The sequence below is a fragment of the Choloepus didactylus genome, chromosome 21, assembly GCF_015220235.1.
Source record: "Choloepus didactylus isolate mChoDid1 chromosome 21, mChoDid1.pri, whole genome shotgun sequence".
Classification (NCBI taxonomy): domain Eukaryota; kingdom Metazoa; phylum Chordata; class Mammalia; order Pilosa; family Megalonychidae; genus Choloepus; species Choloepus didactylus.
The window spans coordinates 44,129,853-44,156,152 of record NC_051327.1 but is presented as its reverse complement, the minus strand read 5'-3'; the positions used below and the strand labels follow the sequence as shown (position 1 = coordinate 44,156,152).

Genomic DNA, 26,300 nt, shown 5'->3' with positions numbered 1-26,300 from the left:
GAAGAATAAGAAAGCAGGTTTGGGTGGAGGGTGAGCCAGCATGGGCCAGGCTGCTGGGTGGGGTAAGGCAGGAGGGGATGGCCCCTCTGTCAACGTGACATTATTTAAGTCGAGATTGGTGGAAGTGAGGACCCCCGTGGACCCCTGGGGAGGAGCTTTCCAGGCAGATGGCACAGCAGGCGCAAAGGCCCCGAGGGGGGAGTGTGCTTTGGGTGTTACAGGAAGATGGGGTGAGAGAGATGGGGGGGATCCTGTTGGTGATTGTCAGGACTTGGGCTTGAGGAAACCCCAGAGGGCTCTGAGCAGGGTGAGACGTGATCTGACCTGTGTTTTAACAGAATCCCACTGGCTTGCTGTGTTGGGATTAGACGGTAGGGGGCGAGGATTAAAATAAGGAGGCTGACATGGGGACAACCTAGCATTGTAGGGGTGAGGAGATGGTAGATGGGACCAGAACCTTCCAGTGTGCTCCAAAGGTAGACCCAGATTTGCTGACACTTCAGATGTGGGTGTAAGAGGCTGACACCAGGGTTTTGGACTGAGCCACTGGGGAGTTGTGGGGGAGGAGGAGGTTCCAGATGACCAGACATCTGCTTTAGGACATGTCACTGCTGGATGGATTTTAGGTGGCACCAGGTACCCTCCTCCTTGGCCTCCACGACTCTCATCCTCCTGGTTTTCCTCCTACCTCCCTGGATGTACCTTCTCCGTCATTCTTTCTGGCTCACCTTCTGCCCTCCACCCACAGGAGGCTCCCTGGGCCCCTCTCCTGGACCCTGTCCTCTCCCCAGGGAACCTCGCCTATGCCTCTAACTTTACCTGCTGAGCCCAGGGGTCGGCACACTTTTTCCTGCAAAGGGCATCCTCTGTGGGCTGTAGGGTTCTGTTGTAATAACTCAGTGTGCAGCTGTAGTGTAAAAGCAGCCACAGACAATATGTAATAATGGGCATGACTGTGTCCCAATAAAACTTTATTTACAAAAAACAAGCTGAAGGCTAGATTTAACCTGGGGTCTTCATTTGCCAAACCCCTGCCCAATCCAAAGCTCTAGATGCATATATCCTGGTTATTGCACCTCTCCACCCAGACCCTTTGAGGAGGCCCAGAGAGGGGAAGCAGTTTGGCCAATGTCACCCAGCAAGGCAGGCAGAGAAGGAGAGAAGCCTGGGTCTCCCTACTCCCAGATGCTGGAGAGCCCCTCACATCCCCCAATCCCCACCTCTTCACCTCTTCCTCTGTCTCTGTTATCAATCATTCGTTCATTGATTAGTAACTACTTACTGAGCACCTGCCTTGTGCTGAACCTGAACTGGGCCCCTCTCCCCCACTTCCCTGCCCCCCTCCGTCTTTCCCTCCGACCCTCCTGTCCCTCTGCCCATGGGTCAGGAAGCAAGTGGGCCTCCCAAGAAGACCCCGAGACTCTACCTGTTCCCCGATTCGAGTGTGGACTCCTGCGGGGAGGCTGCCCACGTCCGGCCCCAGGGCACAGGCCTCCAGAACTCTCTCCAGCCATGGCCGGTCCAGCTCCCGCCTGAAGCACACGTTCTCCAGCACAGAGGCATTCTGGACCCAGGCCTCCTGTGGCACGTAAGCCACCGGACCCTAAAATACAGTTGGGCCATTAGGAGGCCGATGGAACGGAGGCGGGAGCATCCTGGGGAGAAGTGGGTGGCAGGTGGAGAGGGTGAAGGGGGAGCAGCCTGGCTGGGGAGGGCAGGAGCAGGGAAGGAGCGGGAGGGCTTTTAGGATGGGGGACCTTTCTCACCCTGAGGCTCACGCTCCCCTCCACCTTCGCCAGCTCCCCGAGGAGGGCGGAGAGCAGGGAGGACTTCCCAGCCCCCACCGGACCGATGACAGCCAGCAGACAGCCCTGGGGCACGGCGAGGTTTATCCTGGCAACACAGCAGGGGAGATGCATCCCTGGTTAGGCCGAGCCCGAGTCTGTGTGCAGTGGGTGAACCCCAAACACAGGCAGCCCTTCCTGCTGGTGACTGACCCGGGAGGTGGCCAAGAGGCCCTGCAGGGGCAGGTTGTGCCCTCCCAGGCCTTGCCTGGTCATCTGAGCAGCGCACCCAGCCCTGCATCTGCACACAGACACATCACACATATATGCTTGCACACAAGTGCACACAATACACATACACGGACACACACTCAAATGCACACAGACACATGCACTCACACCTGCACATGTGTGTGCTTGTGCACATGTGCACACATAGCTTAGTGTGGCAGGAGGGTTTAACCAGCATCATCTCTCGCCCAGGTTACTCCAACAGGTTCCTTGCTGTTCCCCCTGCTTCTGCCCTTGCCTCCGACCCCTGTCCCACAATCCATTCTCCACCCGGTGGCCAGAGAAACCTGTTAAAACAAATCAGACCACAACACTTCCCTGTCAAAACCCTCCGATAATTTCCGTTTCACCTTGGGTAAAAGCCAAAGCCGTGGCAATCATGAGTGCAAGCTTCTGCCTCCTGCCCAACTCCCCACCCCCCATCAACTCTCTGAGCCCATCGCCCACCACTCTGTGCATTGGCTGCTCTGCCTCGGCCACCCTGACTTCCATGCTGTTTCCTGAACACAATAGGTCAGTGGTTCTCCATCAGGAGTGATTTGGAGCAACATCTGGAGACATTTTTGGTTGTCACCACTTGGCTTCTAGGGGGTAGAGGCCAGAGATGCTGCTGAACATCCTATAATGTGCAGGGCAGCCCCCATTTGGTCCAAAATGTCGCTAGGGCCAAAGCTGGGAAACCCTGGTCCAGGCATGCTCCTGCCTCAGGACCTTGGCATGTGCTGTTGCCTCCACCGAGAAAGCTCTTCCCCCAGACACCTGTAAGGCTCACCATGATCTCAGCTTAAACGTCAGGCTTTCCCTCACCTCTTCTAGAATGGTCTTCCCTCCACACAGCCCTCCCAGAAACTGTACTGTCTCTTAGTCTGATTTCCTATGTGTTCCCTAACCCCTTGAAATGTCAGTCCCAAGAGAGCTGGGTCCTTATCTGGCTGGTTCCCTGCTGCACTCTCTGTGCCCAGAATAGGGCCTGGCACACAAGTACTCAATAAATACCATGGAATGAGCAGATCATAATCAAAACAAATATTGCCCAGAATATTTTCTTTCCCTTCTTAGTGCATTTTGGGGCCAGCGAGAGTTTTCTGCCATAAAGACCCAGCCAAAGAGTTGGGGACTGGAGGTGACAATGCCGTGGGGACTGACACAGATGGAGAGGTCTGGGCACCAGCTGGGGGGCAGGCCTTGAGGCGCCTCTCAGCCAGGCCTCCCTTGGTGTCATCTTAGCCAGCCTGGGGGGCAGAGCGGTGACCCTTCCCTGATGGGGGCTGCTTGAACGCCATTTCCTCTTCCGCAGGAGCTTTTGCTTTCCCAAGACTCGCTCCACCAGGGCTGGGTTCCTGGAAATCTCCCTGCTGAACACAAGCCCAGCCTACCCGCCCTACCAGCCCCAGGTCTCCGGCACAATCTCTCCCAGAGGAAGCAACAGGAATCCCACCCCGTAAACATGGCGACAGTTAAGGGGAAGCCGTTCTGTACCTCTGGAGGCAGGGAGGGCTTTTCTGGGCCCAGGCGAAGGTGCCATCGCGGACGGTGATGCAGTCCTCCCCTTCAGCTGCAGGACATCAGGGCCAGTTACGGGAGAGACCCTGCCCACCCCCAGGTCCTGCCCCCCAGAGGCAGCAGGCTGCAGCAGGAGCTCTCTCCCACCAAGGAAGGAACCACCCTGTTTGCTGTAGGACCCTGGGGTCGTCACCTTCCCTCCCTGATGGATGACTTTATACTTCATGGCTCCACAAAACCATTGCCCAAGGGCCAAATTTGGCCCGCTGCCTATTTTTGTAAATAAAGTTTTATTGGCACACAACCACGCCCATTCATTTACCTATCACCTATGGCCGCTTTCTCAATTCATTGGCAGAATTGAGTAGTTGTGACAGTGATAGCCCAGAATTGAGTAGCTGTGACAGAGATAGCCCATGAGGCTAAAATATTTGCCATCTGGCCCTATACTAAAAAGGCTTGTGGACACCTGATACAATTCACCACCCAATCAGGGAGGCCTTACATAGTCAAAGTGTCACTGATTTCACCAGGACAACAGGTGGAAACTGGGACTCTGCTCTCCCCACGTCTCCAGGTCTCTTCATGTGAATTACAAGGGAAGGAAGTGGGGACAGCGGTTCTTGACTCTCACCGCATAAGCCCAAGCCAAATAAACCGGAACCCCTGGGGAGTGGGGCCCGAGCATCGGTATCTTCTAAAGCTCCCGAGGTGAATCTAAGGAGCACTCACGGTCTCCAGGGCACGGGTGTCCAGTCCAGTCTGCATTTCAGATATACAACCAAATGCTTCTGGCAGCCCCAAAGCCTCCCCCCAGCTAGGAGGCTGGCTTTCCGGTGGGGGGGCTGGGGTGGCACTGCGGCCCCTCCATGCCTCCCGCACCCCCCTGCTGAACACGACTCACAGCATCTGGAGGGAGTGGGGTCCACGGCACCAGGATCAACTTCTTCCAGGCAGAGGAAGGTGGCCAGGCGGTCAAAGGACACCCGGGCCTGGGAAACCAAAGCTCCAGGTCACCAAGGCCGGAAGAGCCAAGAACTCAGGCTGCGGGTGTCGGGTGCAAGATGTGGGAAAGCTTCTCGTCTACCCAGTGCAGTGCGTTTGCAGGGTGTTAGTACAAAGTGTCCTAGGTTACAGGACGACGAGGCACAGTGAGGCCGTGAGGCTGATGCCGGTGGTTTGCATCCAGCTCTTTGTTCCTAATAAACAAACTGGAACAACCAATCTGACATTCTGCAGACAAGATGGGAAAGGGACGGAGGCATTTCTAAGAGCATCATCATCAGGCCATGATAAGAAATAAATTGGGGAGGGGGACCCTTCTCCTTTCCACAGCACAAGTCACCTTTGCTCTTTGCTCAAGGAGGAGCAGCCATTAAAATATGCATGACTCGGTTATGCCACCATTTACTTATCCCCATCACGCCCGTTTTTAAAAAGCAGAGGTAGTGATGGAGGAGAAATAGAATTGCTCTGTGTAAAAAGGGAACCAGAATGAATCCCTCCACTGCTGACGGTGAGCCTGGGGTGGACGGAGTCCAAGCACAACCAACACATCTAGTGTTGGAGGAACAGTGCCTCTTCCAAAATGGCGCCACCTGCTCGTCTCACCTGGACGACAGAGTGGATGGAAAATGGCAGGAAAGCCTGGGCTTTGTTGAGGATGTTGAGAACCGTGAGGGTCACAAAGGCTTTCTCTGCATCCATGGCATTCTCCTCTGCCACCAGAGTATGGACAGCAAACACAACCAGTGCGACCTGGTGGGACACACATTCGGGGATGGGGGTTGGCATTGAGGTTGTCTTTCTGCCGCAGTGGAATGAGGCCGGGAAGCCTGGGCAACCTGTGGTGTCTACGGTAGTCCAGGAGTGCAAGCACGCAATGTCAGAATGATTTCCCCTCTACAGAGATATCTCCCTAAATCCTGATATCCCCACAGCCCGCATTCCTAGATCATAGAGGCATGCAGTGCTCTCTTAAAGAGCAAGAGTGCATTGACAAAGGGTTCTAGGCATCAAGAACTCTTGGTTTCAGGCACTGGGGGACATCAGAGTTTTAGATCTTGGTGACATCTTTATAGTTCTAGACGTGGGTAGGACTTGTGAGTCCAGAATCTCTGGGAAAATGACGCTGAAGTTGTAGGTAGCAGCAGCTGTGGAGGGCTCTAGGTTATCAGTGACATTTGTCTTTATTGTGGCATTTTTTTTGCTAAGGAATGGTTTAGTTCTAGGTGTTGATTATGCCTTGGTTCTAAGTGTCACTTGGTGACGATATGATGGTTGCTTGGTGGATGGTGTGATGGGCACTCAGTGTGATGATCATTTGGTGTCATGGTCACTTTGTGTGATGGTCACTTCATGTGATGATCACCCGGTGTCATGGTCATTTGCTGTGATGGTCACTTGGGGTGGTGGCCACTTGGTTTGATAGTGTGAAGATCACTTGGTGTGACAATCACTTGATCTCTTGGTTGCTAGGAGTGGTGGTGACCCCATGATCCCATCTGGTAGAGCCCTCCTGGTTCTGGTGTCAACCGTGTTGGTGATGTCTGATGTTCTAGCAGTGGCCCCTGAGATTCTAGACTCTGGTGGAAATGGTGGTCCCCAGCCTTGAGTGTTGGAGGAAGAGTGGATCTTATGCTAGGGGTGGTGCTGAGTCACTGAGGGTCTGTGAGCAAGGGCACGACTGCAGTCACAGTGGTGCCTTCAGAAGGTTAGTCTGGCCACATCTGTGCCATCAATCTGAGAAGACGAGGACAGGGGCTGCTGAGTCACATGGCAGCCAGCATCAGGGAACCTGCAGCTACTGGTGATTCCCTGCAACTCCCTGCATCTGTGACCCCCACTCCACCTTACAGATGCCTGGAACTCTCAGAAGTGACAGGCCTTCTTAGCCACTGCCACCTCATGGAAATGGTGTGATCGATGAGTTAGCTCGGTGGAAACCAGGGACCCACGAGAGAGGACAGGATCCAGGATGGGCAAGTTTGGATGGATGGAGCAGTCTGCAGAGAGGCTCCAAGGAGCAAGGGCTGTCACCAGGATCCGGGAGGCTCCGCCGACCTCACCCCCCACCCCCCCCAGTACCACCCCCCACCCCCCACCCCACCATGCTCTGCAGAAAGAAGAGCCGCGTCACCAGAAACGTGGACACTTGGAAGGACACCAGAGACACGGAGAAGAGGAGGCCAGAGGTCTTCAGGGAGCCCAGCTCCCGGCTCCGGATCCGCAGGACTTTCTCCAGAAAGGCCTCCTCCCAGCCGTGGAACTTGATGATCTTGGCGTTCTTGAGGATGGAGCTGGTGAGCCGGGCCCGGGAGTCCTTCTGCCTCATTTGCTCTTCCTGGGACCAGAGGGAAGAAGGGGCAAGAGGCGGGGGACAAGCCCAGGTGACCCCTCCACCCCCACCCCCACCCTTCCGCAAGTCCTGCGGATTCTTGCTCCATCTCTGCTCCCACAGGCCTGGCCCAAGCCCTGGGAGGGGGGGCTGATTCCCGGGCTATGTCTTAAGTCACATTAGGGTGGAGGGGGCAGATGGAGGGGGTCTTTGAGGCAGAAGGAACAGCAAAGACCCAGGCCCAGGGAGCAGCATGACTCAGAGGAAGCCAGTGTGGTCAGACAGTTGCTGGTGTCAGAGAGTGAGGGAGATGTCAGGGAGGGACTGAGGGTCAGCAGGGGAGCCGGGGCTCTCGTGTGTCCCCAAGGGAGGGACCATCAGAGAGGGTCTGGGGGAGGCCTCCCTCCCTCCCAGCTTCCCGACTCCCTCCCTCCCTCATTCCTTCCTTCCTTCCTTTCTTCCATCCATCTTTACTTTCCTTCTTTTCTCCTTTCCCTTCCTCCCCTCCCTCCTCCTCCCTTTCTTCCTTAACTCACAAACTCTATTCTAAATGCTGAGTCTACACCCGTGAACCTCAGCCCTGATCCCTGCTGAGCGAAACTTCCAGTCTAAGGGGGGAGAAGGCAGGAGTCCCAGGGCGGGGGAAGGGGTCAGCACAGGTCCTGGAGCCGCCCCAGGTGAGGGAGGGAGACGGGGGGACACCCAGAGCTGAGAGCAAAGCCCCGGGGGGGCTCGTGTGCAGCAGGTTTGAGGCTCTGAGGCTGGTAGGGGCTGTGGAGAGAGTGGGGGGAGAGGAGCTGGAGGCCACGAGCCACCCTGGGGGCTGAGCAGGGGAGGGACATGCCCTGTCTTCCTCTCACGGGCTCCCTCTGGCTGCCGTGTGAGGGGCACGTGTGTGTGTGTGTGTGTGTGTGTGTGTGTGTGTGTGTGTGTGTGTGTGTGTGTGTGTGTGTGTGTGTGTTTTGCAATGGCCCAGGTGAGCCAGGAAAATCTGCTGACAGAGGAGCTGTGAGAGAAAGAGAGGCCAGAGGAGCCCCACTGGGTGTGAGGTGGACAACAGAAAAGATGGTGCCACCGTCCCGAGACATGGGGTGCAGTTCTGAGTGGAGGACAAGCCTCGAGGTGGGGGGAAACTGACACCATGAAAGGGCAAGCCCGGGCCTCTCCCCCTCCCCTCCCTCCTCCTCCTCCATTCCCTCCTCCCTTTCCCTCCCCCCTCCCCTCCCCTTCCCTGCTCCCCGCTTCCCTTCCCCCAAATGCCAAACCTGATGGTGGTTCCTCTTCTTGGTGATGAAGAAATTCAGAGGGAGCAGGCTCAGGAAAACAGCAATGGCGGTGAGGGCAGAGGGTCCTAGAAGCTGGAGACAGGGGGGCAGGAGCCCAGCTGGAGACCCTGAGGGGTCCGGTGAGTGCGGGGCTCAGACTTGGGTCCTGAGACGGGGGGTGTGAGGGATGTGGTGAGGGCAGCCGCCAGGTCTGCTGAAAACGGGGTGCTTCTCTGTCCGGAGGGGGGCCGCCCCCACTCGATGGGCCACACATCCAGACGGGTGGGGCAAGGGGGGTGCCCGACCCGAATGGTGACGATGAGGCCTCCGGAATCAGGGCCTGGGTTCAAATCCTGCCTCTGCCACTTCCTGGCGTGGCCTTGGGCAAGTTCCTTCCCCACTTCCTTCCCTGAGCTGTGGTGTCGTCTGTAAAGGGGGAGTGGAGCTGGTCCCACCGCCAAGAACAAATGCCCACGGCACACGATCAATTATCATCCTAGTCTTCATTTCAACCCTGGCTAGGATGGCCAAAATTAGCAAGTAAGCATTCAGGACGCCCCATTAAATCTGAATTTCAGATAAATAGCAAACAGGTTTCTAAGTATAAGTAAGTCCCATGTGACATTTGGGACATACTTATACTAGAAAATTGTTCCATTTATCTGAAATTCATATTTAACCAGCATCCTGTATTTTGTCTGGCAACCCTACCTCTCCCCTCCCAAGCCACTTTGTGTTTTGGGGATAGTTAACTTCCCTCTCTGCTTTAGTTTTTTTAATCTGGGAAAATGCAGAGATGGGAAGTAGAATGAGTGATTTTTAAGTTCCCCTCAAGCTGTGACTTTCTGAGATTCCTCCAGAGGTCATTTGGGCCCATTCTCCAGATGAGCTCCATCCTTGTTTCAGTCTGTGGGCGTCAGTTTCCCCTCAGCCTTCGGGAAAGACTGCCTTCTCACCTTGGGAACTGAGCTGGCCATTTTATTCTATTTATGCAGCAGTGGCTCCACCCTGTGGCTACACGGAGAACTGCCCAGCAGGCAGGATTGGAAAAAATAAAAAATGTCAACACAACAGGTTAAACTCTGTGTCTCTGGCAAAAATGGTATCATCTGGCTATAGGAACCCCAACGCCCACCCCTCCTTAACTGGCTCTCACGATGACCCTGCAATGCTAAGGACGGTCTGCTGAGAGCCGGGAAAGTGCACACGCAGTGTTGACAGGTATTTCTGCAGATTTCTGGTTGCTCCTGTCTGATTTTTATCAGCCTGTATCAAGGCGCTGCCTGCTCAACTACCCTGCATTTTCCTACGCACCCTTCCTCCCTTCCTCTCTTTCTTCCTAAGAATAACAGCCAGTATATTTTATTGTAGGTCAGGCACTGTTTGAAGAGAATTACATGCACCTGCAGGGACTTAGCACGAGCCTGAGCAAGTCAGAAAATGTCCTGACCCTGCACCCTACAGGCAGTGGGAAGCAGTACTAGAGGCACAATCCTATCGATAACAGGCACTATGTGGCATTTTGGAGGATTCAGAACTCATTCACGATCACTATTTCATGTAGCCCTACCCAGGGGTCAGAGAACTATAGCCTGCGGGCCAAATCCAGTACCTGTTTTTGTCCAGCCTGTGAGCTGTAAAAAATACTAAATGGTTTTTCCATGTTTAAAAGGTTGGGAAAAATCAAAGGAAAAATAATACTCCATGACAAGTGGAAATGATACAAAATTCAAAGCAGCATCGATAAACAAAGCTTTACTGGGGCATAGCCATAACTTCTCATTTATGTTTTGTCTGTGGCTGCTTTTGTGCTACCATGATGGAGTTGAGCGGTTGTGACGGGGACCAAAGGGCCCCCCGAACCTCAAATATCTACTATCTGGCCCTTCTCAGGAAAAGTTTGCAGCACCCGGCACCCACTGCTGGATCAGGGCTGGAGTAAAAGCTTCAGATGGTCCTCAGACCTGCCCCCGCCCTCGTGCATAATTAATAATAATACTAGCAAATACCGGTAGGGTAAACTGTGGACCGGGCCTCGTTCCATGTGCCATATGTGTATTCACTCATTTAGTCCTTCAGAAACCCTAAGGTGGGGGGACTGCTGCTCATTATTATCCCTGATTTACAGAAAGGGAAACCGAGGCACAGAGTTTTCAAGTAATGTGCCCAAAGTTTTACAAATAGCAGGTGGTAAAAGCAGGATTCAAAACCCGGCAACCTGGCTTCTAATAACAAAAGAAGAGAAAATCCTCTGCTACAAAATGAATGTGAGGAAGTAGGGCAAAAATTTGAATTTTTTTTTTTTTTTTTTTTTTTTTACTTGATGACAAGATAACAAAATCTTGCTGCTAAAATTTTCTCTTTCTGTTTTTTGTTGTTGTTGGTGGTCGTTCCCTGACTGTCCTGGTACCTTCAGGACATGCTGAACCTGCCTGTTGGGTACCCAAGATTGCACCCAAGGAGGATCAGTGTCATACTCATCTTCATATTCATCATCATCATCACCATCATCATCTGCATCCTTATATTACAGATGAGGAAACTGAGGCCCAGTGAGGGTAAGCATTTTGCCTGAGGTCACGTGCAAGGTCATCCTCGCCTAGGCCTTGTCCCATGTCCCAGCCCCCACGCGCAGATGGAGACAGGGTTAAGGAAGGAGGAGGGGAGAATCCAGCACAGGGGCCCCCCTTCCCCGCCCCGCACCTGCCAGAGGAAGACGAAGCAGATGATGATCCAGACCAGCGGCAGCCACAGCCCATTGAGGAAGAGGACACTCTCGACCAGCCGCTGCACGTCCACCGACACCAGGTTGACCACGTCCCCCACGGCGCTGGCCTTCCTGGAGCCACTGGACAGAGCCAGGACCTGGGCGGGGCAGGGGGAAGGAGCCCTGAAGTTGGGGGGAAGGAGAGGGGCGAGCAAAGGGGTGGGCAGGAGGGGAGGGAGGGAGGGAGGGAGGGATGGCGTGGGCCAATCCAGGGCTCAGCAGCCGTCCTAGCTGAGGGGTCCTGGACCCCCTCGGAGCCTCGGGCCCCTCATGTGTAAAGCGGGCTGTGAAAGCACCTCTGCCAGCCTCCTGGGGCCATTGTGAGAATCCAGGGATGCGATAGGAATGAAAATGCTCCCAAATCCCTAAAGCACTGGAGCGATAACGAATAATGCAATGGTCAGTGGTCATGAAGATGGTCACCATTTGCTGAGTGCTAACCATGTCTCAGACCCTGTGATAAGTGAACAGCTTCATCCTTTCCTGTCACGCCCACGATGACCACATGAAGCAGGCACTAAATCAAAAATGCTGTTGATAAAACGCTCTGTATCTCTGTGCCACCAGGGGAAAAAAAGGTTACTGCCCATTAAACGAAGACATGAGGCCCATCTGGATTTCAGAGGTGTTAAAGAGAGAAACAATGTGAGGTTGGGATCAATGAAATGCAGAATCACTAAACCTGTTTTACAGAGAAGAAAACTGAAGCACAGGAGTCAAGCAATGTGCCCGAAGTCAACTGGCCCTAAGGGGCTAAGCCAGGGTGGGGATCCAGGACGACTAAGGTGTGACCTAGGCTAGATGGGGGTGTTGAGTCGACTCTCCGTGGGCATTTCACATGCCTCTCTGACACCTACCTGCTTCTCTGGCAGCACCAAACCTGCTCTAATCCTGGGGTCACAGTGGACCCCATCTAGACTAATTGAATGTTAAATTGTATTTGCACCCCTCCCTTCAGAAATGCTTGCTGAGTGTGTAAGGGAAAAAGTGAGAGGGTGAAGAGTGAGCCAGGAATGACTGAGGGTAAAAATTCTCCATTGAATGTAGCTGTGAACAATACAGAGAGGTCTTATTTTCCTGGGACTGGAGTTCGAGCTGGGGAACAAAGTTAAACAGAGCCTTTGAGGCTTGGTTCTTTAATGGCAGTGGTGGTCAGTGTCACGAAGGGGCAGCACAGAGCAGAGTGGAGGGGCCTGGCCCCATCAGCAGATCATGGCAGGGGCCCCAGACCAGGTGGGCAGTCTTCCTCTCAGGCTCACTTAAACACTCAGACTCATGAACAAGACAGACTACACCCAGCTCCAGCTCAGAAGGACACAGGGCAGGGCAGGAGAAAGCTACCCACATGGCTATCCAGGAGCTGTTGTCTTTGTCCCCCTTTCCCCAGGTGGCAGCTCAAGTGCGAGAGAGATGGCCCTGGATTCTGCCCTGGCTTGGATGCTTCTCCCCAACAGAAGACAGTCTCATGGGCGTGGCCTCCAGGGTCCCTGGAGGGGACAAGACTCACTGCCTTCAGGGGAGCCCAGAACTGTGGCTTCCCACCAGCTATTTATAGCATAATGAGAGAACTTCTAGCACAGGTGCAATTGGCCAATCAGAAGGGCCATTTTTACCAAAAGCACTGTTGTCTGGCAATCACAGAGCCAGAAAGTTAACCCTTTGTACTCATGAGGGATGAGCAGCAGTTAATTAGCTGAAGAAGACAGGGAAGGGGGTCCCCGGCAGTGGGAGCAGCAGGTGCAAAGGCCCTGAGGTGGGAGGGTGCTTGGCATGTTTGAGGAGCTGAAGGAAGACTGGTGTGGCTGGGAGAGGGGTGAACAATGGAGAAGGAGGTGTGTGATACGCAACAAGGTCAGATAGGGACCCAGGGGTCAGATCACGCAAGGTCTTATGGAAATAACTGAGAAGGTGAGAATGTAGTGTGAGTGACCATGAATAAATAATGGGAGAGTGAGTTCTCAGCTGCTGGTGCCATTCGCAGCTCAGGGATGTGCTCCTTCCTGGCTGGAACATCTGTCTATAAACTGGGACCGGAGGGAGAGGAGGGAAAGACCTGTGCCCTCCTCCTGGGGCTCTCACCTTTCTGTACACCAAGCCGATGATGGCTGTCCGCAGCCTCATCTGCAGCACCCTGAGCCTGTACATGTGCTGCTGCTCGAACAGTGTTTGCAGGCAGGCGGAGAGGAACATCAGCGTCGCGAGGAAGTAGCCCTTCCAGGCCGGGGCCTTGGCATCTCCAATAAACTCCAGAAAAAGGCTTGCAGGAGGGTATAAGGGGGAGAGAGACGTCACAGCCAGTGGGAGAAGGAGCCCATGGATGTTGCCTTTGCCCAAGCATGGCCAAGAGCAGAGGGCCCATGTGGTAGATTGTTTGCAGACAAAAAAAAAGGCCACAATGGCTCCCCACGCCCACCCATCCTGTCTGCAGTGTGACTCTGCAGCTCATCCCATTAAGAGAGGGAGTTTTTGTCCCCACCCCTTGAATTGGGATTGGCCATGAGATTAGCTTTGGCCAGTAGGTCACGGTGGAGGTGAAATTGTGCCAAAGGTGTGTGCAGCTTCTGCTTGGTCCCTTGGGATGTACCGAGCTCACCACGTGAATGAGCCTGAGCTGGCCTGTTGGAGCAGGAGAGCCACGTGGACACCAGCCATCCCGGCCGGGACCATCCTAGAACAGCCAGTCTCCAGCCACCCCAGCAGCTGACCACAGCCAAGTGCGGGAACCGAGCCACCCAGCTGAGCCTGGCCCCAAAGGCTGACCCCCATTATCCTGAGCTAAATAAACCTATGTCTGTGGTTTCGAGCCATTCACTTTTCGGGTGTGTTCCGGTTTGCTAATGCTGCCGTTACACAAAATACCAGAAATGGATAGGCTATTATAAAGGGAGTTTATTTGGTTACAAAGCTACAGTCTGAAGGCCATGAAAATGTCCAAATTGAGGCATCAACACAAGTATGCCTTCACCAAAAGAATGCCAATGGCATCTGGAAAACCTCTTATCTGGGAAGGCACGTGGCTGACGTCTGGTGATCCCAGGTTGTGTTTCAAAATGGTGTTCTCCAAAATGTCAGCATCAGCTTTCAACAGCCGTCTTCAAAATGTCTCTCTAAGCTGCAGCACTGAGCTCCTTCTGTTTGTGAGCTTTTTTATAGGACTCCAGTGATTAAATCAAGACCCATCCTGAATAGGCAAGCTCCATATCTCCATGGAAATAATCTAATCAAAAGTATTACCCACAGTTGGGTGGGTCACATCTCCATGGAAACAACCTAATCCAAAGATTCCAACCTAATTAACACTAATACATCTTCCCCCACAAGACTGCATTAAAGAACATGGCGTTTTGGGGGACATAATGCATCCAAACCAGCATAGGGTGATTTGTTATACAGTAAAAACTAACAGACACAATCAGGTTTAGAATTAATTCCTTTTCCCTGTGTGCTGGTTTGAATATATAATGTCCCCCACAAAAGCCATGTTCTTTAATGCAATCTTGTGGGGGAAGACTTATTAGACTATTGATTAGGTGGAAACCCTTGATTGGATGTTTCCATGGAGATATGACCCATTCAACTGTGGGTGAGAACTCTGATTAAATTATTTCCATAGAGATGTGGCCCTGCCCATTCAGGGTGGGTCTTGATTAGTTCACTGGGAGCATTTAACAGAAAAGCTAAGAGCCAACACAGACCCAGATGCTCACTGATGCTTAGAGGTAGTTGGAGATGAGGTCAGAAGGATGTTTGGAGATGCTAAGCTAAGAGATGAAGCCCAGAGTTTGATCCGGAGAAACTGAGAGAGGACCCCTAGAAGCTTAGAGAGAAATGCCCTGGGAGAAAGAAGCAAGGGTGCACAGGATCTGAGAGAGAGGAGCAAAGACAGAAGCCCAGAGACATTTTGGAGACAGCCATTGTGAAACACAACCCAGGAGCAAAGGACCAGCAGACACCGGCAACGTGCCTTCCCAGCTGACAGAGGTGTTCCAGATGCCGTTGTTCTTACTTCAGTGAAAGCATCCTCTTGTCGATGCCTTAGTTCGGACATTTTTATGGCCATAGAACTGTAAATTTGTACCTGAATAACCCCCCTTGATAAAAGCCTATCCATTTCTGGTATTTTGCACAACGGCAGCATTAGCAAACCGGAACAGCCTCCTTAAAATCAGTCGCTTTCTCATCGATGTTTTCCCCTCCTCTTCATCCTTCTTCCCCATCCTCTGATGCCCTGCACAGAAGGAGGGCCAAAGCCCCCTGGCCCTAGAAGGATGTCATTTAGGGACCACCCGCCTTAGGAAGGCACCCGAGGCTGGAACCCACCTGAGGAGCTTGGGAACAATGAATCTGAAGACGTCACCGATGACAAGGCTGAGGGTCCCCAGGAGGAAGGGGAGGCGAAACACCTGCCAGACGGCTCTCAGCAGCGGGCCCCGCGGGCTCCCTTCCCGTGGCAGGAAGGCCTCGGTCTCTGGAATCCCTGTGCCACCTCCTTTCCCCTGAGATGCTGTTGCCTTGGGGTGCCTTCGGGTGCAGGAGAAACCGGCTCTGGGTCCTTTTTTTGGTACTCACACATGTGACAGCTGACCCACCAGCGGCAGGACCAGGCATTAAGGGGTTATCTTCCCAGCAAGGGGGATGGTTTGTAGGGAAGCAGCCCCCCTTCCTTTCCACGCAGGGAATCCACTTTAGAGACAACCAGCCAGGGGGTGCAGGGGCAGGGCCGGAGGGCGGCACCAGTGTCACAGGGATGCTGATGGGAACGCCGACGTACTGTCAGGCACCCCTCACTCCTGCATTTCATCAGTGAGGAAATCGAGGCTCAGAGGGGAGAACTAGTCCCAGGTCCCACGGCTAAGATGGAGCAGAAGTGGGGTTTGATCCCAACTCTCTGCCTCCACAGCCCATGCACTTTGGGTCCATCAGGCTGCCTCTTGGGGAGGTGATGCAGAAAGGAGAAGAGACCCCAAACCAGCCAGCCCTTAGGTGCCGGCACACAAAGGCAGGACCTGGTTTTGAATCTCAGTCGATGGCCCTGGGCCCCGGCCCTATGGTTCTGGGTTAAACCACAGATAGAAGCCTAGATAGCCTCGAAACAGTAAGACCCTGGCTCTGGGTCATAACCAGGGGCCACAGGACAGAGCTGGGGTGAGGGAAGGAGAGGAGGAGATGGAAGGAAGCCATAGGGGCCCCCCACGGGCAGGGTGGTCCTTGGCCATAAGGGAGGCTGGGGGTGATGCTTCTGACAGCTCCAGTCCCCATGTGACCTTGAGCAAACTGTGTCCTCAGTTGTCAAAAGATGGGACTGACCCCACTCTCTGAGTCCCTTCTGGCTCTGACAAACTCTGGGCTTATCAGAAAAGTCAATGCCCATGTACAGAGCTGGTGTTGCCATCAGCTCTCTATGCTCAAGAGCCCATTTGTGCCCCTGGCCCTCCCTGCCAGGCAGATATTACCAGGCTTCCCAATTAGTCAAGGAGAAAACAGGCTCTGAGAGGTGGTGTCAGCTGCCCAAGGTCACACAGGAAGGGGCAGCACAGGGAATGGAGCCCAGATCTCAATTCATGGTTTTCAGGGTGCCTCTTATGCACCAGGGGCTCCCCATTCCCCACCAATAAAAAGAAAGAAAGTAAAACACCCTGGTGAGCTCAGGTGGCCAGACTCTCGATGACCAGGCTAAGGTCTCTGCCCTCATCCTGGCCCAGCCCTGTGTTTGGTTTGGCACCCATGGAGTTTCATGACTCAGCCTCCGACACCAAAGGGGGCACAGCCTGCAGCTCACAGACATTTTGGTATTTGAGTCTCAAATGGCAAAAGAATGTCACCTCCTCACATGTCACTACCCTCCCCATCGTACCCTGCTGCTTAATTCTCTGCTTTCCCAGCCACGTCACCCTCTTGTTTAGTTATTTGTCTTGCTAGAACTCTATGTGGGAATTCTGAGTCAGCATTTCAGGCCCCAGACCCTCTAAGAATCTCTGTCTTCTTCCAGTGGGTCCCACCTTCCAGCAAGGATGAGCTCCAGACTGCTGTCTGGCCTCTGGTCGTTTAGTGCAGGGCTGGCAAATTCAAATGACCATAGGGTGGGGCAGAGGGTGTGAGTGAGTAGCGTGGACTGGGTTTAAGTTGGGAGGCACAAAAGGGAGGGGTAGGGACTGCGGCAAACCGAGGAGCCCATTCCTGGTCCAGTGGGGCAGCCTCTACCAGAGCCGACCCCCTGCCACCAGGCAGGGATATGAGCCAGAGCTGCAGATGTACTTTAAGAGAAACCAAAATCCAGATTTCCATGTGAAACCTTCTCAGTTTTAAACGTTGGCAACTTGTGTACAAAACAAAAACAAAAGCAAAAAAACAAAGCAAATGAACAGCCATGCACCATGTGGGTCAAACACAGGAACTTGACCTGGCTGGCAGGTGGCCGGTGACCTCCCACAGCCACATCCTCTCCCTTCCCCCAGGGGTTGCAAAAGATTTCAGAAATTGAACAAAGTTCCCTCTGTGTGTGGTCAGTTGGTTCAGAAAATGACTGAGCTAGGTCTTTGCATAACCTTGCCTGTCCCCTTTCCTTTTCTTAATTGTTTATGGGGGATCCTCAGACTGTTCTGGAGAATGTTTCTATCCTTTTGCTCCAACGCTCACCCCTGGAGGTGGGAAAGAGTGGATGAGATCCCCGGGGCCCTTTTGAATTAATTCTGTAAAATCCTTTAAGAGTAGAGGGGCAGGCAGCCCAGCAGGATATGCCTGGGCAAGGTGGGAGCTGCTGCTTGGATTTGCTGTCATCAGTTCTCCCCCTTTTGAAAACAGCAACCCCTTCCTCTGGGAAGCAGCCCCTCCCCTACTCCTTGTGTGCTGAAGGAGTTACCAATTACGGGGCCTGCCTCCCTGGCCACGGGATTGGCCCCTGACAGTCACATGACTCGAGCCAGGCCAATCAGAGGCCCACCTTGAGGTTTTCTGTATAGATGCTGGGAGACAGACCCTCTCTCTCCGTTGGAGCTGCTGAGCTGGGATGGCCATTCTGGTGGGGGCAATACACAGATAGAAGCAGGGCTGCGAGATAGAGGGAGAGAGTGCAGACGGCACACGAAACCCTGGATCCAGCCATGCCTGAGGCCTGAGCCATCTTTGTTGGTCATGTGAGCCAACAGATTCTCCTCTCTCCGCTTCTTTTAACTTGTGGGATTTTGCCAACAGCAACAAGCTCAACAAAATCCTTGAGTGCCCAGAGGAACCTTGTAACTCTTCCCACAGAGTGAAATTACTTTTTTCTGCCCCCTGAAGCACTGAGGTCCAGTGAGCTCAAGTGACTTGGCCAAAGTCATCAGCTACCCAATGGAGGGCGGCCTCAAAGCCACGTTTACCAACTCCTATGGGGAAGTCTCATTGTGCTAGACTGGTGGTTCTCAATGCGGGGTTCCTCAGACTCCGAAGATTCCACAGAAGTTTCCAGGGATGCTGGAGGGCAAGAGCAGGGTAGAGTGTGCAGGACTAGAAGGAACCTGAAAAGTCTGGATAACTAATATTGCTTGAGCTCACACCACTTTACAGGAATTTGCTAAGTTCTTTTCTATAGATCATCTCTTTTCATCCTCCATTAGCTAGGTGCTAACTGCATCCCCATAGAACAGATGAGAAAACTGAGGCCCCAGAAACTAACTACTGAGTATCAATTAAGTAATAAGTAAGTAATTGTTTGCACACGTAATAGATCACCACCCAACTCTCCAACCCTCTGTTTCCTGCCTGCCTTTCCCCCATAAAACTTCTTTCTGGGGGCTTCAGAGATGTCCCCATTTTCAGTCTCTTTTTGGAACCTGCAAGGCACGCTGGGAAAAATTGTATTTTGAGCCTTATCAGTCAGTGCTTAGTGGGATCAACTGGCAAGCAGGGGAGTGTTAAGGACAAGCCTAGAGTATGGTCAGGGGCTGTATTTGGGACCGAATGATGAGCTTTGCTGACCGGGCGTCTTGTCTCCTCCCCCCACTCACCGCTGAGCAGCACTGTGGTTCCTTGTCCATTCCCTCTCGAGCCTGGACACAAGTTCTTCTGAGGAGTTTTCTTTCCCAAGCGACCAGAGGTCTTTTGGTCCCAGTGGCTTCCTGTAGCCCCTCCAGATCAGTCTGTAAAAGAGGATCACCAGGGCAAGTTTCTCTGCCATCTGCCCCATCCAGGGTAGCTGTGTGACCCTGGTAAGTCACTGCACCTCTCTGTGCTTCTGCTGGCCCCCTGGCAAAAAGGAAAGCAATGAACTGCCCCTGACGTTTGTGAGGCACTTCTCAGTTTACAAAAATCATCTCAATTCATTCTCATGTGATCCCCTAAGTAGGTTATTATTCATCCATTTTACAGGTAGCTTCCCCTGTTGTTACCTGAGCCTTTTCTTTATAATACTTGCAAAATTATGAGTATTTACTTCTCTGGTCTGATTATTTATTTGGTGCTTTCCTTCCCAATGGATGATAAACTCTAAGGAGGCAAGGCAGTATTTACCTTAGCCCCCTCCTCTGAATTCCTGCCTCCTGGCACAGGGCTCAAGATTTGACACATGGAGGCACTTATAACCCTGGTGACCTTGGGCAAATCACTTCCCATCAGCAGTGTGGCAGCCCCTGGTCTGAACAAAACAGTCTGCGTGACCCAGGCAGCTAATGTTTAACTATCATCTTTGAAAGCCAGTAAAGAAAAAAAGGGTAAATTGTAACTTTAAACGGGAAGTAAGCAGGAGAGGAGAAATGCTTGGTCTCACAAAATAGCAAGAGTTGTTAATCTAGTCTACCTGCTTCCTGGCCCCCAAGTGTTATCACTCTTGTGGTTATTTACAAAGCCCCATCCTACAATTCTTTCCTTCCTGCACCACCTCTATGTCACAGGATGCTCTCCCACCCTTAGGAATGTCTTTGTCTTAAATCCTTATAACTGGCTTGCTGTCCTCTTTCAATTGTGTGGCAGACTTCACTGCGAAAGCAGTACCTGCCCAGCGAGAAAAAAGCTGTTTGATTTCTGTTGCTTTCTGCCTCCCTATGAGTAAGCCCCAAATAAGTTTCATGTTTCAGAAAATGCTCGGCGTCTTCTTTGGTCTCTTTACTGGCAAAGCTCCTTTGGGCTGTGACAAGCAGGCTTCAGTTTTCTTACCTGAAAATGAAAGTGTTTCCTAAAGCATGGGGATGGGCTATGAGAGGAATGCAGTCTGTACACAGTTAAGAAATTAAATACTATCGCCTTCCATAGCGGAGTGTTATTTTCTTTTCAAGTCTCTTTAATCTTTCAAATGACAACAAGAAAAAGATCTTGCTGGTGCCAGTCTTGAACTCCTCTCTGACACCTGCTAAGTTCCCTTTTCGACCACAGGGCAAATTTGGGCAAGCGACAGTTCCAGTCTAGAAATTATTGACATTGCTTGGTTTTCAATGACAAAAGTTTTAGAGTCATCTCCTACATGGCAGGTGATTCTATAGCTTTTCCCATTTTGGCAATGATGGTTTCCTTTTTAAAAAGGTTTATTAAAGTAAAAAAAGGTGGGTCAATATAAAGGAAAGCATTAAATAAATGAGTATGGGTGATACACCAAAGTGTTGGGGAAACAGAAGGCTACATCTCCTTTAGGGCTTTTTCGCACTCTTCTATGCTCTTTCCACCAATTCTGAACACCTAGAGCATTATTTTATTCATTTATTTAACAACTACTTTATGTAACAGTCACAGAATGTGAGGACTTATTCTAAGCACTTTATCTCATTTAATTCTCACTATGTTTTGAGGTTGATGCAGTTATTATCCCTATTTTACAGGTGCAGAAACTGAGGTACAGAGAGGTTAAGTCACTTCCCCAAGGTCACACAGCCAGGAAGTAGTGGGGCCAGGATTCACATGTAGTCTGAGGTCTGATGGTGGTGTGGTCAGCCCGGGAGCCCTAGGGAGTGGAGACTTGGTCTTTTATCTCCTCACCGCCAGTGCTTAGCACATAGTAGATGCTTATTAAATGTTGGTGGGATGACTGATGCCTAATAATAGATGCCATTTTATTGAGTGTCGGCTATGTGTCAGCACTGGGCACTTTACATTTAAGGGAGGGAGAGTTGTCCCCGTTTTACAGAGTGGAACTCTGTGATTCGGATGTTTGTGACATAGCTGGCTAAGAGGCAGAGCTAGGATTCAAACCCAGGTCTTTCTTTGAGGAATTAAGTTACAACAGGAGGTAGATGATGACACACACAACTGAGAGGAAGGCACGGAGGCTCAGAGCGGGAGGAAACCTTGGCGGGGACCAGCTGTGGTGAGGAATCAGAGCAGCAAATGCAGGTGGGGTGGGGTGGGGGGACACCACCCCAGCCCCTTCCCTGCCTCTTGACTTACCCAGAGACCCACCAGAACATGGCCTTGGAGGGGAAGGAGGCCCCAGCCTCTGGACATGGATTCTGGAAAAGACGAAAGAAGGGAGGCAGCGGCCTTGGTCTCGCTTTCCAGGGCAAGCATGTGGCAAAGGGGAACCAGAGGTAGGAAAACAGGATGAACTGACCACAAGCTTGGTACCAAAAACGCACACCGAGGTGCCCTGGCTGCTTGCCAGAGGCGGATGCCAATGGGCTGGATGTTTCCCAGCAGGCAGGGCGAAAAGGGATTGGGCTCAGGACAGGCAGCGCCACAAGGTAAGAGCTAACAGCTGCTTAGAGGAACAACTGTGAATAAAACTGAGACCAAGAAGTGTCAAAACAAGGATGAAGCATAACACAGATGACAATGTCCTCAACACCACCCCTCGGTGAATGTGGTGGGGGGCGGGAGTGGGGTCTGCTTTGTACTTTTGCCAGCTGCTCCCGAGACTGCACCGCTTTATACTCTGCACCAATTGGGCACGAGGGCACCATTTCAACACATCTTTGCCATCATAGCTTATCCATTGAATTTTTTTAACCATTCTGATAGGCAACATTAAAAAAAAAAAAATCCCCTTAGAGATTTAACTTGAGTACTTGAGCAGTTGATTTTTTTTTTTTTTTTTTTTTGTAACATGATCTCAGATAAACTGTTTCATCCTCAGAAAGTCTTTCGTGACTTCTTAGGCTCATTCACAGTGACCTGTTGTTTCACTGACCACAAATGTCTACTTGAGAGCACTTAACCCAGCTGTAATTTTCCTTGCACTTGTGTAGTTATGTGATCAGGGTCTGGCTCCTCTACTCGACTGTCAGCTACATGAGGACAGGGCTACAGCTGATTGTTCACCATAGAATCCCAGTGGGGCACAGAGCAGGGGTTGGCAAACTACGGCTTGAGGCCCAAATTTGGCCCACTGCTTGTTTCTGCAAATAAAGTTTTATTGGCCCGCAGCTATGCTCATTTGTTTACCTATTGTGTACGGCAGCCGGTGTGCCCTGATGCCTGAGTTGAGCAGTTGCAATGACTGTGTGGCCTGAAAAACCTAAAAATATACTATCTGGCCCTTTACAGAAGAATTTACCAACTTCTAGCACACAATACACATTTTGCAGAATGACTGAATGAGTGAAAAATAAGAGACCTATGTTCTAGGGCTCTAATGTGACCCCCTTAGGTCCTATGGGGAGACTGAGCTGGGCCAAGGGAGGCACTGGGTTCAGGGCTCAGCAACTTACAGACTTCTGGGTGTCTTTCAGGAAGAAGGGGGGTCGATCCGCCAGGCAGGACAGCACCAGCTGTGCCACAACCAGAGACAAACACAGGTAGGTGGACAGGTGGCGGAAAGCATCCCTCTGGAAGTCCTGTGGGAGAGAAGGCAGAAGCCCACTGAGTCAGGCAGCAGAACTCAGCCCACCTGAGGCTCAGGAGTAGCAGAGACCGGGGAGAGAGCCCACAGGGGTGAAAAGGTTGAGGCCGAACAGTTTTTCCAATAGTGGAAGCAATACCGAGATGGCGGACCAGGGACACTGGGTTCAAAAGCTAGTCTCCTGTCATCCTTAGACGTCCCGATTTGTGACACGTGACTTCCACACATTCTGTCCCTGCAGATGATGGGCCAGGCCTGGGTCTGGGGTTTGCTCTTAGCTGGGTGACAACTGGCCACAGCTGCTAGACATGAATTGAAGGGACACTTTGCCTTTCTCCTTGCGCCAAGAAGGAAATCCTTTCTCCATCCCAGCTCCCACTTGGCCAGTGTTTTTTTGATTTAAGGAGATGGGAGCTGATTTCATTGAGCATTTGCTGAACCGTGAGTGTGTACAGGGGCCTGTACATGCACAGACACATGAAATCTCTTCCCACCCCTGACCCCAGCTGGGGTTCACTCACTCTGTTTTACTAATGGGGAAACTGAGGTTCCAAGAAGCGTTAGTACCTTGCTCAAGGGCACACAGATTATCTGACCCAAATCATGAGCTTTTGCTGCTAGACCACAACTATCTCAGCCTGCCCGGCATCCGCTGCTCCTGCTTCTGGGAATAGCACCCAGTGTTCTTGATCTTGCTCAGGCATGTGGTTTGTGTGGAATGAACCCCACTCAGGGTGGGCAGGTGATCCAGCCCTGGCCGATGAGGACATTCTAGTCCCCTGGTCACGGCGATTGGTTTAGGAATGGCCAGGGGACCCAACCAGGGCCAAAGGGAGCTGGAAACAGCAGGAGGGCCTTCCCCTGGGATGGTTAAGTTGGTAGAATATAAGCCTGGAGCCTTTCTTACCACTGGATTGGAGCATGAAGCCAATGCAGAGAAAAGAAGAGCCAAGAGACAGGGAATAGAGATAGAGATCGAGATCTCTTATTTGAACACCTGGACCCACCTATGCCCTGGAGATCCCACAGACACAAGCTGATAAAAGCTCTCTTATTTATTTATTTTTCTTTCCTTAAGCTAGTATGAGTTGAGTTTTTGTTGCTTGAAGCAAGAGTCCTAATTTCAAATCACAATTCCTCTGCAGTTTTTACACTCTTCTGGGTTTTCTTTTGCAGATGGTAGACAACTTGGTATCCCAACTACATTATGTTCCACTTTCCCCACGCAGCCATTTTTACCAGTTTGGGTGGGAAAGCCTGTTCTGAATTTGGGTGAGATGGACTTGGAAGTCATTAACCTCCCTTAGCCTTAGTCTCCTCCTCTTTGTAATGGGACTGTATGAATCTGCTGCAGGGCGTTACGGGGAGAATCCAATGAGAAAATTCTGTGAAGCACTTGGTGGAGAGCCTGGCACATAGTTGGCGCTCCTGGTCATGGGGAGTGTCAAATTTATTATTTCTGTCCATGTCCCAAACAGCTGACTGAAAAGTGAACCTTTCATAAATTGATAGGTGGCTGCTGAAACCTTACCATTATTTGCAAAGGTTATTCTTTTTCAAAGTCTCTATTCTTAAGGACAGACATTTTTGTCTGCCTTCTCCTTTGGGAGTAGGATGGAATAACCATTGGCTCAAGAAATGACGTGTGGCCTGCCACGGACAGTTTCCTGATCAAGACGCCCCCTCTCCCAAAGGTCTTGGGAGAGCTCCGTCAGGTGAGTGTTCTCACCTGGGGCTGATTTTGCTCCCTGGGAAACACTTGGCAATGTCCAATCTGGGAGCAGGGGGAAACGCTCCTGTGGGAGGAGGCCAGGGATGATGCTCAATATCTTCCCATGCACAGGACAGCCCCTCAACAACAAAGAATTTTCAGCCCCAAATATAAACAGTACTGATGTTGAGAAACCCTGGTCTAGACTATATATATTTTTCTCCTTGTGGAGAAAATGATCCATCATGCCCCCTAACGTGGAAATGCTGCTTCCTAGACTGGGAAGCAGAAATGTGGGTGGGTGTGCAAAGTGTGTGTGCAAATACAGATGCACGGGAGCATGAGTGAGGGTGAGAACGAGGGGAACTGTGCATGCACACAGAGGAAAGGTGCATGTGGTTGTGACCACGGAACATGGGAGGAGTGTGCAAATGTATGTGCAGTGTGGAGGGGTATGAGGGGGTGTATATGCACACACATCATGAGGGAGCCACAAGGTGTAGGCATAGCTGGTGGGGACAGGTATGAGTGGATGTGTGCAGGTTTGTGTGTGATGTGTGGGAGTCTGCTTGTGTAATACATGAATGGGGACACAGAGTATATCTCTGGTGTGCAAGCAGTGTATGATGTGAGTGTGTAAGACAATGGGCATTCACAAAAATTTGTGTGATGTTTTCCAAATAGCCATAGGTAGAAGCAACCCAAGTGTCCATTGACAGGTGAATGGATAAAAACAATGTGGTCTGTTCATACAGTGGAATATTATTCAGCGGTAAAAAGGAACGACTTTCTAATACATGGGACAACATGGGTGAACCTTGAAGACATCATATTGAAAGAAATAAGCCAGACAAAAAGGCCAAACATTGTATGATTCCACTCATCTGAAATATCTAGAATAAGCAAATTCATAGAGACAGAAAGTAGATAGAGGTCACCAGGGGTCAAGGAGAGGGGGAATGGGGAGCTGTTGCTTCAGGGGGGCAGAGTTTCTGCTTGGGGTGATGAAAACATTTTGGTAATGGATGGTAATAATGCTTACACAATATTGGGAAGGTAATTAATGCCACTGAATTATGCACTTAAAAATGGTTAAATTTGCAAATTTTGTGTTAAATTTGTACTTTTTAAAAGTGAGGGATGATGGGTACTTACGTCTGAGGGAGTGTTTGTGTCACTAGAGTGTGGCTGTGGTGTGTGTGTCTCTGTATGGAGGCTGAGTCGAGTGTGGACAGGATGAAGGAAGATGGGCCCCAGGCCTGTGGCCGCCATATTGGTTTCGCCCAGTTGGTGGCCCAGGCCTCCACTTACCCCACGGGAGGCCTGCTGGGCAGCACCGGTGGCTGGCAAGAGGCAGCAGAGCAGCCAGTACCCAAACAACAGCCCGGAGGCCTGGACTCCCTTCTTCCTCTCCATGTGGATCAGGAACACGGCAAAGCTCTGGACAAGACAGTTGGGTGGGTCACTTGAGGCCGGGGAGAGGGCTCACCTCTGTTCCCCATCAGGCCCTCCAGCAGGGCAGGGACAGCAGCAGCCCGGAGCAAGCCGGGCTCCAGACAGCAACGTCCTTACCATAGTGGTGAGCCACACAGTGGGGTGGATGAGGTGCTCTGGGGCCTCGGGTGTTCCCCGCTGGATTTTCCAAAGAGCGACAGACACGCTGGAGGTACACAGGACCATCAGGGAGAACCCAAGCACCTGGGGAAACAGGCTTCCATAAGGGCAGTGGGTGGAAAGAAAGGGGGCAGCAAACCGGGTGGGGCCCCCTGCCCGATTGGGCAGTGGCTCTGCAGTCACGTTCAGTATCAGTGTTTAACGGTGGCAAGGCAATGAGTGCGCAACAAAATGCGGTAAGGGATGCAGCAAAGCATTGCTGACTTGGACCTGCCATATACGTCAGGC

At 51.8% G+C, this 26,300-nt stretch overlaps 1 protein-coding gene across 8 annotated transcripts in view; it reads right to left on the bottom strand.

Moving 5' to 3' along the window:
- The window catches only part of ABCC6 (ATP binding cassette subfamily C member 6), a 57,429-nt gene that overhangs the window by 23,266 nt on the left and 7,863 nt on the right, over window positions 1-26,300 (bottom strand). For 4 of the 8 annotated variants that reach the window (XR_005213667.1, XM_037815131.1, XM_037815133.1 and 1 more), the window contains 16 exons: window positions 25,971-26,096; window positions 25,710-25,838; window positions 22,557-22,682; window positions 18,933-19,064; window positions 17,888-17,994; window positions 15,268-15,468; window positions 13,027-13,204; window positions 10,884-11,045; window positions 8,181-8,273; window positions 6,718-6,921; window positions 5,190-5,336; window positions 4,483-4,570; window positions 4,311-4,340; window positions 3,555-3,630; window positions 1,767-1,893; window positions 1,427-1,603 (listed from right to left, as the gene is read on the bottom strand). Coding sequence is in view for 7 of the 8 variants with exons in the window: in XM_037815131.1 (XP_037671059.1) it covers window positions 1,427-1,603; window positions 1,767-1,893; window positions 3,555-3,630; window positions 4,311-4,340; window positions 4,483-4,570; window positions 5,190-5,336; window positions 6,718-6,921; window positions 8,181-8,273; window positions 10,884-11,045; window positions 13,027-13,204; window positions 15,268-15,468; window positions 17,888-17,994; window positions 18,933-19,064; window positions 22,557-22,682; window positions 25,710-25,838; window positions 25,971-26,096 (2,103 nt within the window). In the remaining variant the exon portion in view is untranslated. Of the gene's footprint in view, window positions 1-1,426; window positions 1,604-1,766; window positions 1,894-3,554; window positions 3,631-4,310; window positions 4,341-4,482; window positions 4,571-5,189; window positions 5,337-6,717; window positions 6,922-8,180; window positions 8,274-10,883; window positions 11,046-13,026; window positions 13,205-15,267; window positions 15,469-17,887; window positions 17,995-18,932; window positions 19,065-21,297; window positions 21,360-22,556; window positions 22,687-25,709; window positions 25,839-25,970; window positions 26,097-26,300 lie in introns of those variants that run through there. The other 4 variants (XM_037815134.1, XM_037815132.1, XM_037815135.1 and 1 more) reach the window with 4 other exon arrangements.